Consider the following 13,681-nt stretch of genomic DNA (forward strand, 5'->3'; position numbering starts at 1 on the left):
TTGTTTTGACTCCCTTTAAGCACAAGTTCGATTTTTTTTAATAAGCTGACATGTTTTGTTTGCATAAATATGTACTTATGAGGTAGAATTATTCAATATCTTGTATGTAGGAATTAAATACCTCTTTCTGAAGACTTTAATTTGACATTATTTAACACTTTATCAATGAACAATATTCCTTTTCATTGATATGTGAATTCCATACATCCAGTATACTGGATTTTAATTTTAAAAAAAACACCTGCTGTAATGATCCTGACCAATATAAAATAAACAGTGAGACTAGCATACATGATTACAGGCTCATTTAAGCGTCATTGTTTTCTGTTTAAAATTCTAAATTTATTTTTTTAAGAATTAACCCGGTACTACAGACAGAAAATTAATCTAAAAGGAAAGTAAATGAAAATTAGACTGATGAAAAAAAATAAAAATGGAAAAATATATTCAAAAATAGTAAAATCTACAATGTCTTTAAGGACTGGCTTCCGTAAACCAAGGCGGAATAAGGAAAAAATATCATAACAACCAAACTGATCAAAATTAACAGAAAGAGTTCAACATAACTTTTTTAGTTCTTACAAATGGAGGAACCATGATACAAAGGAAAGGTGGATAAAGAAAAGACAATGAAATAGAAAATGAAAAAAAAATTGTTAAAACCTTTAATGTGCAGTTCAATTTTCAGTTTTGATTTTTTCCAAAAAAAATATGTATATGTAAAAAATCTGCAACTTAGAAATTTTGAATTAAGGCTAGAAAGACAGATTGTTGGATTACTTGATCTCCAAAAACTACATAGATCTGTATTGTCAAAGAGAAACTCAAGCATCTTTTTTATATAAACTTATTGAGTACATCGGAGTGTTTTCATTAATTAAGAAGGACTAAGGTTAATTGTAGTTTGAAGAAGAACATGGACATGTAACAGAATTGTATTTCATATTTTATATCTAGGATCTGTGGTTTCTTTTTGTAATTAAAAAGTTTGAAGAAATAGTTGATGTATATCTTGTAAGAAATAGAAGCGTGGACTACAACTTAAAACATGATGGAAGACAAAACTGGGCCCTTTTGTTATTAAAAAAATTACTAATATCCTATCCTTTGCAAGCAAATTAAAATTTAAGGAACAAACAAGTTGCTTCAGTTGTGTTTTTTCTTATAATAAAACATGGCAGTTTATCAAACCTATGATTTGCAATATTTATAAGAGTCTCAAGAATTACATATTTGATATTTGTAGAATATGGACAAGTAGTTGCTTGTCACTGTAAACAACACATTAATGCACAAGTATTGTTTCTACTTACAGCCAAGTGGGGGTTGTCATGATCAAATATTTCCTGTAAATACGATGATTCTATCAAAAGAAAAGAAAAAAACCACTTAGATTTTTCTCAATTTTGTAATAGTCAAATTTATTTTCATATATTGTATATGAACACTATAAGTGTGCAATAATATTAATTAACAAAGTACTAAAACATAAAATGTAGATCTAGATCGACGACGAATTCTCGATGCCCGTGTCTCAGTGTCAGCTCTACAGTCGCGGAGTAAAGAGTTAATGCTTAGGTCGCGGGTTCGAATCCCACTGTGCACCATTTCTTCAGATGATACATTATAAATCGAGCTCCCTTGTCGAATTAGATGCTGGCAAGAAAAGGGTCCCTCACTGCCCAATGGCCTTAATGTCGTGTGATTTTCAAAGTTTACAACTCTACATCGGCAAGTGATGGCGTCTCCAAACGACTTAAAAATTCTCGGGAGAGATGTTAAATAAAAAAAAACGGCATATTCTATGTGGAGGTGATGGCGCAGTGGTTGGCTTTGGACCAGGTTGTCCCGGCTTTGAGTCGGATTCGGTCGTTAAAAGTCTACGTATACGTCACCACGAAAATTATTTCACTTAAATGCTGCACCCTATCAACTCAGGGGTTAAAGCGGGTACCTGGCACATGAAATTGGCTAGCTTCAAACACGGGTCGTAAAAAATATAAGTGCAGTACTAAGGGGAAATTGTACGCAAAAGACTGTAAACTTTTTATCTAAAAGATAAGGAAACAGGTTTAACCCTCCTATCAATGTATCACATAGCCTACCTTAAACGTTGGTCCAAACCATACCGCAGTGCCTTATGGTTCTATCTAAGAACGAGCTGAGAGTGATTAGTTTGGTTACATTTAGTACCCTTTTATTCTAGAGGATTGCGAAAAATAAATTTCTAAATGTTGCATTTAGTAAGCTAATTTAATGACGTGTTTATAATTTTAAAATATCAGATTTCAATGAAAGATATATCATAAGGAAATTAAAAATTTCGCTCTTTTTTCCAAATTATTTTGCCGGGTCATGCTCATTTACAATTCTTAATAATATATAAAAAGTTAGCAGCTACCAGGCAACGAAGCACAGTTAAGGTTACAAATGGAAATGTCGGCGATTTTTAAAGATAAAAAATATATACTTTATTAGGATGGGCGATTCTTTTTAGGAATTCACTGATATCAAAAAAATGTAATGTTGTTTAAATCTACATGTTGGGGACATTTAGATTTTTTATTTAGACTTGTCATGTAATGTCGACGTCACATGACTTTGGCAATTATACTTGCAATTTAGAGGTCATCAATAAATTTCAATATTGCAAGGGCATAACCTTGTAAAAAATCTTAGTTTATTTTATAATCCTTTTCAACACTATATGTAGTTTTTGAAAAGTGCTGCGAACCTATATAGATTCCCTTTTTTAATTGGTAAAATTTAATTTGTTGGACGACAGGTTGAATATTTTGCTGGTCAACTACATTAAATATAGCTACAATTAATTTATTTGCAAGATTTCAAGAGGTTCGCAGCACTTTTCAAATATCTTGATGCTTCTTGAGTTTATGTGTAAATTTTTGACAAGATACATTGAGGGTATACCCTTGCAATAAATCGATTTATTAGGGCCCTTCCATTACTTTTTCAATGAATCTGCATACAAACACACGACATTATTGATTTTCTGGAGAATGCACGTACAGTTTATAAATAAAATACTAAAATAGACATCGCATCCAAGTTAACGGCTTTTTATTTTACTGCAAATAATATTTTATTTGAGAACAAAAGACATTTTTCATTGTACAAAATGTTACTTGATCAGCCTCTCACTGTGTACAAACTGTGTCGTTTTTGCGAGATGACGTCTAAAATAGACAAGTGTATTGCGATCGATGCATCGTTTATATACTGTTGTGTGGGATTTAACAAACGACAAAACTGCATGTAATAGTAAGTTTGTATGTAGTATACAGCTATCCAGCTGTTTGAAATAGCAAATAATTTTATTTTGTGGTATTTCGAAGACCTTACATTATGTGTGACGTCATAGTAAACATTTCCCGTACAAATTAGGCCCCGTCTCCTTACTGTAACCTTAACTGTGCTGCGAAGGGTCCTGTCATACTAAGCTTCATTACGATTTATAAGTATAACATTATATTTACATATTAAATTTATAAAATTAAAAGAATGCTTAGATAATCTATAATAGATATATGCATGTAAAAACAGTTATAAAGATATTATAATATCAAACTAACAAATACTATAAAATCATAAGGAATTTCACTGGAAGTAATACAATTTTACATAAGTTCATATGCATCTATGATAATAAGGTAGCTAAATCTATCACCACCTTAAAGTCTCTAATTCTACGTTCCTACGTATATTAAGTACGCCTCGAGGACCTAGTCCCCTTTAAAGACGTAAACATTTACATTTTCCTAAAAAAGTTTATTTTCAAATAAAGAATTATTTATCACAACATGTAAAAATTTAGAATACGTTAAAATACATAATTTTTAATTAAGTATCATTCCCTCTGATGATTCATCAACATTTTCTGACCGATTTTATACTAGTTTATACATCTTAAAAGACACAAAAGACAGCTGTAAATTGCAAATAACAGAAGTTTTGTTTTTATCATAGTAAAAAATGAAAGTTTCCATTTCACATCAAAACCTGCATTGCTGCACTCAGGTTCTTTAAATTGTTGGCAACTTAGTTGCACATTTTACAATCGTATTTAGGGATCGTATTTATCTTGCTTACAAAATAATCATTTGAAAGTATATTAATTATTAGCTCATAGTAGAATTCCGCATTTTGTTCATCTTTCAATAATTCTTTTTTATTTACCAGTCGTTCTCAAGCACATTGAATTCTTTTTATCATATTTTGCTTGCACAACTTATTTTTTAAAATCGATTTTCTTATTATATATTTACATAACCAATTACTCTTACTTATCAATATCCCTGGTATATCATCGGGTGATTTTACGGTCCCATTAAAAAAAAAACAGGTATTTAACAAACAGTTTATTACCCTTAAGCCAATTTTTTTAAGAATATTGTTTTTTTTTTTGTTTTACATGGATATCTTAGATTTAACCATCGTGGTTGTTTAAGAAAAAAATCTGTGATTATCTTGAATATTGTAACCTTTTTTATTTCCATTCATAGGCACTTCTTTCTGTAATAAATTTTTGATCCATAATATAATGATTATTATACTGTGGGTCAAAATTTTATTACAGAAACAAGTGGCTGTGGCAATTACCCATAGATGCTATATACCAAAACTAGCTTCAGAAAGCTGGAAATGTTTAAATTTTTACGCTCGACGGACTACACATTAGGACAAACAAACATAATTAAATCCAACCCAAATGATCAGAGGATATGGGTTGTAAGTAATATATGATTATAGAACTGAGAGTGTGTACTGACCAACTTGGCAATGTGTTAGTTCTTTACAGGTATTTCGAAACAGAGCTACAGCATGAATTGAAAGATAGATAGATAAATAAATTTTTACATAAATTTACTTATAAAAAAGTTATCAGAAAAAACAAGGGTTTACAGAGAAGCATTTGATATACCTTATTAAATCATTATTATGAGTGTGTATATTTTCCAACAAGACATACATGTAAAACACATTTATTTAAATTATGTGTTTTTATGAGAGAGAGAGAGAGAGAGAGAGAGAGAGAGAGAGAGAGTAACAAATACGTATGAATGTTAGAAAAATGGAGAAAAAGAAATTAATTATAGAAATAATTTATCTTGAATGGAAGAAAAAGGGCAAAAATAGAAAAAAATACGATATCTTTTTCATGACGTCCGCAAAACTATTGGGAAAACCCAAGATAAGAAAAAGGAAGAAGACAGAAGGGAAAAAATAAAATTTAAATGTAGGAAATCTATTTATCCCAGGCACGTAGCATCGTTTTTGAAAGTGGGGGGGGGCAGCAAAAGTTAAAAAAAAATTTTACTTACCGGGAAAACTTGACAAGCAAAAAAAGAAAATTAAAAAAGAAAAAGAACATGTTAAAAATTGCCAAAAGTCAATAATCCTATTTCATCCCGGGGGGGGGGGGGCAACTTGACTATGAACTATAATTTTCTATAGAGTAAGTAACGTTGGGGAAATGTGGGGGCCAGACCCCCCCCCCCCCCCCCCCCCCTGTTGCTACGTGCCTGTATCCGAATATCTTCTTACATTTCCGGTGTTCATATTGTTGATCACAAAATTAAGTATTTTTATCATTACTACGAGAAATATTTCACACCAAGGTAAAGTACATTATGACGATGAATAAATGTTACATTCCATAATACATCCAAAAACATTACACATAAATCTGTGAAAAGCTTGTTTTGGAGAAGTTTTATCTAATGGAAAACAGGTGCATTTATTAATCGGTAATTACAAGGATGATAATGTTGAAATCGAAGGTCGTTCTCGATTCTATAAAAAGATAATTTCTGAATAAAGTCTAAAAAACTAAAGTAGAATGTTCAGTACTAATATTAATTGCACTGCAAACTATAAACTATCAGCCGTGCATGCATGTAGACATAACCTACTATGCGTTATAACCATTTATGCATGTTTATATTATATACAATTATATGAGCATTCATGTATGCTTTTAAAAAAGCTTTATGCAATGCCTAAGATATGGGGGGGGGGGGGGCAGGGTAACGTTTGCAAGTATCTGCAAAATATTAAAAATTATTATAGGTAAAAAAAAAATGCGACGTTTATACTGTATATTAGGGAAGAAATCTCAGACGGGATTTTATTCTATCGCTTTCTTAATTCCTTAATTATTTTAATGAAAGAGCAAAGATCAGTAAAATGAATACTAACATTAAAAGCTTATTACTTGTGGCCTTTTTATAAACAAGATTAAATACCCAGCCAACGATAACCAATGTAAGTATTCAGATCAGCCATATCACTAATATTCTAAAATTAGTTGTCGTTGAACAGTAATCATCCTTAAAAGTCCAAATAATTCATACAAATTGAGAGTATTCAAATCATGGAAAATTAAAACTTCCTAGGTAGGATCATATACCATATTGGAGTAAGCATCCCTTGTTGACCGGTAACATCAGCTATGAGCTGTGATATTTTAGTTCGATATTAACAAAATTAAAATTTTCTTCTTCCATCAAAAGCAGATAACTTTTCAAAACATAACAAGCGTTCGTGTGAATTAGGTTCATTTTGCTTTCATCGTTATCGAGCAATGTATTTTAACTAATTTAAAATGATTGAAAATTGAACCAATGAAAACATCAGATCTAAGTGGCCACAAAAAGGGATTTATATCATGAATTCTGTCAAAGTTTGTGCTGGACGTAGGGTTAAATATGAAGAGGAAGACCTGAACACGTTGTCAAAAGGAATTTAATGCTTGAAGAATAGAATTGTATAAGAAATTGGCACCGGATGCCACCTCTGATGTTTCGGAGGTCCGTGTATGCTCTGCTCCTGTTTTGTATTGTTTTATGGACTTTGATTTTGAATACTGTTCTTTATCTCCATATTATTCATTTAGAAAGAAATAGCTGTAAACAAACCTTTTATCCTTCCGTTTTCACTACAGTGAAGGCGATATTTAAAAAGTCACATTTATAAAACAATATACTATGATTCCAGACGATAAGGCTTGTTAAAAAGAAAAAGTGTCATTGTTTGCAAGGTCATTATTATAACTGCATTCTAGAACTTAATTTTATTTCTGGAAATGTATACGAATAAGACAAGAGCTGTGGGATGATAATGACTGGATGTCAGAATTGTTTTTCTCTAGAAATCTGCAATTATAACTTATTGTAAAACCAACCCTACTTAGGAAAGTATCCTGAAAATCTTTTGATACCGGTTCTTTATGGGGAAGGGGAAGGGGAACTAATTTCTCTTACACATTTTTTGTAGAATAATCAGCAGTAAATTAATTTCCTTAAAACATTTCAATAATTAGTTAATTTACACACTCTCGTAAAATCTATACTTTTTAAAATCTTACTTTTAATTATATAATAAAGAAAACATTGTATCCTATAAATAGGCCTAACTACAAAATATTAATTTTGTTCCGCTTTTATCAACTCAGTCTCGTAGAGCGTATAATAAACTGTTCTCGTCTATTCATTTATACTTTTTTTATTTATACTGGCCTATCAAACAAAGTTAACTTTTGTGATGCATATTATTTCACCTTTGTAAGTAAACCACAATATATTGCAGTTTTGTTTTTTTTTTTCCGAAGAAGAAAGTAACTAACTTGGATTGATCATCTACTTTTGCGTGATCATTGATATATATTTACATTTGCTGTGTATTTTTACTAAGCCAACTGTGAAATTGATTTGAAAGTCATTTTTGTGTATACTCACGCGTAGAAATATACACGGAGAAACGTGCGTTAACGTGATTTCACAATGAGGCTGCATCGACGTTAGTTAAAATGAAGCGATATAGGGCAGCGACAAATTCAATATTTAATATATTTTAGTTGCTTCCAAACATGTAAAATGTAAATATAAGGAATGTTTTTAAGTTTAGTGTGAATTATTGGTGTGTGAATCACACAGACTTGCACGTAGGCATATTTTACATGAAGCGCTAGCGCGCTTCATTAAATATGCCTACGTGACAAGTCTGTGTGATTCACTTAAGAAATAAAGTCCGCGTTTTCGTGAATGTTGCAGAATAACCTCTGAGGTCAAGAAATGTTGTTTGAAAGATAAAAGCCGAGGCGCTAGACGAGGCTTTTATATTTCAAACAGCATTTCGAGACCGAGGAGGTTATTCTGCAGCATTCACGACAACAAGGACTTTATTTCTATTCTTCCACGTATGGTACAAACGCTTAATTAAGGATAATCGTTTCCTCTATAGAGAAACGAATTAGGTCACCATGTCTCGATTACACGGTTTCATTTAACACCAGAAGTAAAATTTGTTTGCTTACCTGTATATAGAATGCAGACGATTTAAGCTTTCGTTACCTTAAAAATAGAATTTTTAAATGTTATAAATATGTTCATAATATGTATTGATAAGTTAAAATGATTATACAATAACAAAATAGTGTTCCTGTTTTACTGCTAAAATCACGTTGTTTAATGTGTAGGGAGGTCCGTGGAATAGCCCCGCTTAGCTATAAAAACCGATATTCATCAGCAACTTGATGCAATTTACAGTGTTTATAATGCAAAATACGACACATCGATGCGGTCTAAACATGTATTTCATTCTACAACCAAACATGCATTTGAATTATTCAGATTTGATACGTGTTTCTGATCTGATAATTTTTTTATGACGTTCGTGATTTATTGGAGAATAATGTCCGGCGGTATCCTTTGATGTTTTGAATAATCGTGGTAGAATCACCAATAATTCACACAAAACTTAAAAACATTCCTTAAGTGTACCGTGTACACTACGTCAACATCAACGTCATAATGGGGTAAAATGACGTAATATTGAATTGAAGGGATTTTTTACGCATTCTTTTTATCCAAACAGAACAGAGATATGTCTTTGAACAGAAATATATGTACTTCTATCTAAAAAGTAATAACAAGTACCTGTTCATTTCTTGCTGAAAATCGTTTGTAAATCGAACGTAAAATCGGATCGTGTGACCACTCGACCAATCAACTCCATCCGACTTACCTGAGCGAGTCGAATGAAAATCGGATGAAAAATCTCATCGTGTGACTTGCACCAACCTGAGAGATTAGGGCTAGTCCTTGCACTAGTATTCGACTGATTAGGGTTAGTGTAGCATCTGCCCGGGAGATCTCGTCTAAACGTCTTAGTCCCCGCATACCATCCGATGAATTAGGGTTAGTAACTCTCTCTTTTACATAAGTTAAGTAATTCAGGTGTTTTTGAATTTTTCCAAGATCATATAATTCAGCTTTCAAGACATTTCGTTCGTTTGTTTACATGGAAGAATGGCTAAGTCCGAAAGAAATGTCACTAAGCATGCGCCGCACGCTCTTCGATCAGAATTATGCATTGACAATTTCTTCCATGAATAAACAGTATTTATTAATTCTTTTCAGAGAACATGGTTAAAAACTACGTTTAATAACTTTTTACGGTAGAATTCAATTTTGGGATCAAAAAGGCAAAAAAAAAAAACCCAACTCGTATTTAATTTTTTTTTTCGATCGCTCAGGCGGTCTCATATATAGTGAAGTCGCCTTCGGCGACACTACTTTTTAGCGCGTTTTTCTGGGGACCGGTAAAGTAAAGTCGTTCCCATTTTTTTTTTTTAAAAAAGGCAACATGCTTAAGAAACAAACGACAAACTTAATTAACAAATGACAAACTTGATTTATAGAACATAAAAGGAATTCTTTATAGCGATGTTCATCTCTTGTTCATTCTTTTCTAATCAGAATTAGAAAGATATGACACTTAACATTATTAACATTTGTTATTTTTATATATTGTTCCAACTATTTGATTGGCTAAAACTAGATCACATGATCAAGTATAAAAAGTGTTATAGACTGGATGTTTCTATTTTTAAAAACCTGCTGTTTCTAAAATTGGAAACTTTCTTCTGTGAAGCAAGCGTCTCCCCAACACAACACTCATTCATCATATTTCGTGAGTGATAGAGATGCTATTTGTGCCGTGTTGTCAATCAACAAAGGTGGCAGAGGATGGTTTCCGATTATGTGTATGGAATAATATCCAATGAGTAATGTTAACAGGATAAAGAAGTAATATGTGATAAAAGATGACACTCGATATAATTTCTCTGTTTTTTTTTATTTTTAAGGACAGATGATACAAACCAACTTTTGTCAAAAATTTTGTAAATAACAACATGGGTAATGTTTTAAGGAATAGAATAAAAGAAGAGTTTCAACACGTTGTTTTCAGGTTTTTTTTTAATTCAAATTTGCAAATAAATGGAATTTGAAGTAAAAAAAAATGTATAGGATAATAAGGATGTTTTAGAAGGTAGAATTTTAAACATCACAAAAAGTTTAAATTTCTTTATATTCTTGGAAATTAATATAAGCATCATTTACAATGAAATTAAGTCAAGAATACATACCAATCCAGTCATCCATTTTTTGTTTGCATCATCAGTCCTTATATAAACCCTATTTCTCATCTCTGAGATTAAAAGAAATGAAAGCCAATAAATATAGTATTTATACTTTAATTTACTTAGATAAATCATGGCATCACAAACTTTATTTACAAATAAAAAAAATAATTTACAAATAAATGATAAGGGTTTCTTTATATATTGTCAAAGAAACCCAGACAAATTCCCACTTTCTAAATAATAAACCATACCACATTTTAATATCATACTAGAAATAAAAAAATCCCTTGATTTTGATTTTTCTCACAGCAATGTCTTTTTTATGCAAAATTTTGAGCAATATTCGATAATAACAGAATATGTTTGACACTCTTTTAAACTACCTCAGAACTACAGAAACTATGAATACAATTTCATATGATAGTGTGTAGTCTACATAAAGATTCTCTTAAGGAGGCTAGTAGGTCAACTAATTGATTTTTAATTAACCACCAGATTTAACTCAAATTTTGGGATTTGATATCTTAATCTGTCAACTATCATTTGGCAAAGAAAATTTTCATAAATTTTAGCTTTGAAATTTGATCATGTATGGAGCTTTTCTTCTAATGGAGATCAAAATAGTCTAAAAATGGCCACGACCAACCAGCCTTTTTAACTGGCTGTTGTGTCCGTTGGCATGCATCCAAGAAACGAGCACAAAGTTGGCATTTTATTAAATTGTTTCTCTTGTTGCCTTGTTTTTATGGCCAGTGTGCTAAACACAGCCAATTCTTACGTCAGTTTTGAAAATATTACGTCATGAAAATTACAAAGTGACATCACAACAATTTTAGCACTTTTTCAGTGATATTAAACTCGATTATTTCCACTAAAGGGTTAATATTTCAAACAACATTTCTCGGAGTTTTACAAGTGCGTCTATAATTCTCATCAATGCAGCGATTTGTATATAGTTCTGTGTTTCTTGTCTAAAAGATTGTTCGTAAGAGTACAGAGCAGATTGATAGTTCCCCGTCACCTGTTGACAGATCCCTAGAACCTGCCAGGATATATCTCTGTGATATGCATGAGTGCTCACCCCCTGATCATTGTGGACCAGGTTCTGTAGGACATTTAGAACTGTTCCTGCGCTCACTGGATCTCCATGCCTATAACACAAGATCTCTAACATGTGTATGAACACATAGAGTGGGATTAATAATTCAGATTGCTTACAACGTGACCCAGACTGTTGTTCTGGCACCAATTCATTGATGTAAAAAATTGCATTTTCAAATTCAATATCATATGCCACAGCATGTTTCATCTTTGTAGACCAGGATTGTCTCCATATGGTTTCTCTTAGGATGTACATCTTTGCATTTATATCTTTATTTAAGATATACATTACGTATGGCTGTGCTAACTTGACCTTTGCCATCTCTATAACCGATAATGCTTCGTTATATCTAAGGATCTTGTAGTTAAACATTGCAATGTATAATAAATCAGAAATACATCCAAACTTTGCTGCTAATTTCAGCATATGACTGGATGCTTTATAAGCCAGATACACCTGTTTGTTTACAATTGAACTTGTATATCCCTTGAATGGTGCAAAAACGGTTAAGTTGTATAACATATAGGCAGTTTTCTGAAGTATAGTGACTGCAAGCTTCTGTAACATGAGAATCTGATATTGACTTAGGGGAGAAAATATCAACTTTTCTACAGCATTAAAGAACCTCATACATTTATTTAGATCTATTGTTGGTAGACTCCTGCCATACAACTCATCAAATAGATCTATTTCAAACAAAACCTTGGAGATCAGAATGTGTTCATTTTGAAGGCCACTGGGCATGGAACATTGAATTTGAATCAGTGATACTAAACCCTTCTCAAAAAATTTATGAAGTGTAAGGAATAAATTCGTTTGTGCTTCACCATGGATATTACTCAGAAACATGTTGTTTTCTGGAATGAAAAAGTTTGGACATACCCCCTCATACACCCATTTAAGGATAATTTTAAAACAGATCCAGAAACACTCCAGGATATTTTGTGGATGCCAATGAGACACTGTGTTTTGTTGAATTGCCCAGAAAACTGCTGTCTTCATGTGATAGGAACAAAGACATTTATCTTCCTCTCTTAATTCCTTGTTTATGCATTCTTTTAAAAATAATTTAAGCATCCCATACGTTAAGAATTGACAATGGTTTATTGAATATATAAGTTTTTGATCTGCCAACGAGAAAGAAATTCTCCATTCTTTGTCTGCGTGCTTCCCTAGTTTGTGTCCTATTGCTACAAAGTGGCATCCATTTCTGACTATGTCCTCAACAACATAAGATGGGGGCCATGAGTGACATCGGTCTATCCATTTGGAGGCAGGAGGGGGCCAAAAGTCAGAGACAAAACATTGGGCATGGTCATACTCTGCTCCCATTATAACACCACTACCACACGGACCATGCTCCTTAAACGTTGGAATAGAAACTGAACATTTGATCTGTCTATATTTGGAACTGGATATATAGAGTCTTTTGTTTATTCTCATACATGCATTTTTAACACTTTCCTGGTGTGTTGGTGTTAGTAATTCAAGTAAAGCAAATCCTGGTTGACTATCAGAACAATCACAGAGAATCAATGTATTTCTATATAAGTCGTAATTCTGAGCCATATCTAAGTCCCATATTACTGTGTGGTCATTTGGCCAGAGCATTACGTCCACATCAGATCCCTCTAGCCTGAATCCTTCTCTATAACTCCCACTAGTCATCATCGTTACTCTTTTAGTCGTCGTCACTTGATTCAATATCACGTCCATGATGTCTGCCATCTCTCTCCTCATGATCACCATGTGTGAGAACCCCACTATGTGACACATTTCCACAAACACAGACTCTGATAGGTGCTGCATACCCAAGTCCCTGGACAAAATATGATTATTATAAATGTGTCAAAGTATAAGTATCAGAGAAGCAGTTTGAAATTTCATAATTAATGAGTGCAAGTTATATCAAGTTTCGTAATGTATATAAACCATAACTGATAATCATAATCAAATTGTGAAATAGTTATTTGTAGAAAATGAAGAAACAGGTGCTAGTGTGCATTGTGTTCAAGTATGGCATTACCATTTGCGGGAATCATTTTAATATCACTTAATGTCATTTTGTAAAAAATAATACAATATCATAAAGTATAATAATTTCTATAGCACATAATATTATAGACACTCTA

At 32.1% G+C, this 13,681-nt stretch overlaps 1 protein-coding gene across 1 annotated transcript; it reads right to left on the bottom strand.

Annotated features, from left to right (window-relative positions):
• Window positions 1-11,318: 11,318 nt before the first annotated feature.
• Window positions 11,319-13,358, bottom strand: LOC134240631 (uncharacterized). Its single transcript, XM_062722707.1, has one exon. It carries the CDS (start codon window positions 13,356-13,358, stop codon window positions 11,319-11,321), a length of 2,040 nt encoding a protein of 679 aa, XP_062578691.1.
• Between the last annotated feature and the right edge of the window lie 323 nt (window positions 13,359-13,681).

This window comes from Saccostrea cucullata, unplaced genomic scaffold (assembly GCF_032062105.1).
Source record: "Saccostrea cucullata isolate Sc308-1 unplaced genomic scaffold, CSIRO_AGI_Scuc_v1 ctg2893, whole genome shotgun sequence".
Taxonomy (NCBI): domain Eukaryota; kingdom Metazoa; phylum Mollusca; class Bivalvia; order Ostreida; family Ostreidae; genus Saccostrea; species Saccostrea cuccullata.

What these genes read in the sequence shown, in the direction of transcription:
- LOC134240631 (XM_062722707.1), bottom strand. Translation starts at nt 13,358, where the DNA reads ATGCAGCACCTATCAGAGTCTGTGTTTGTGGAAATGTGTCACATAGTG.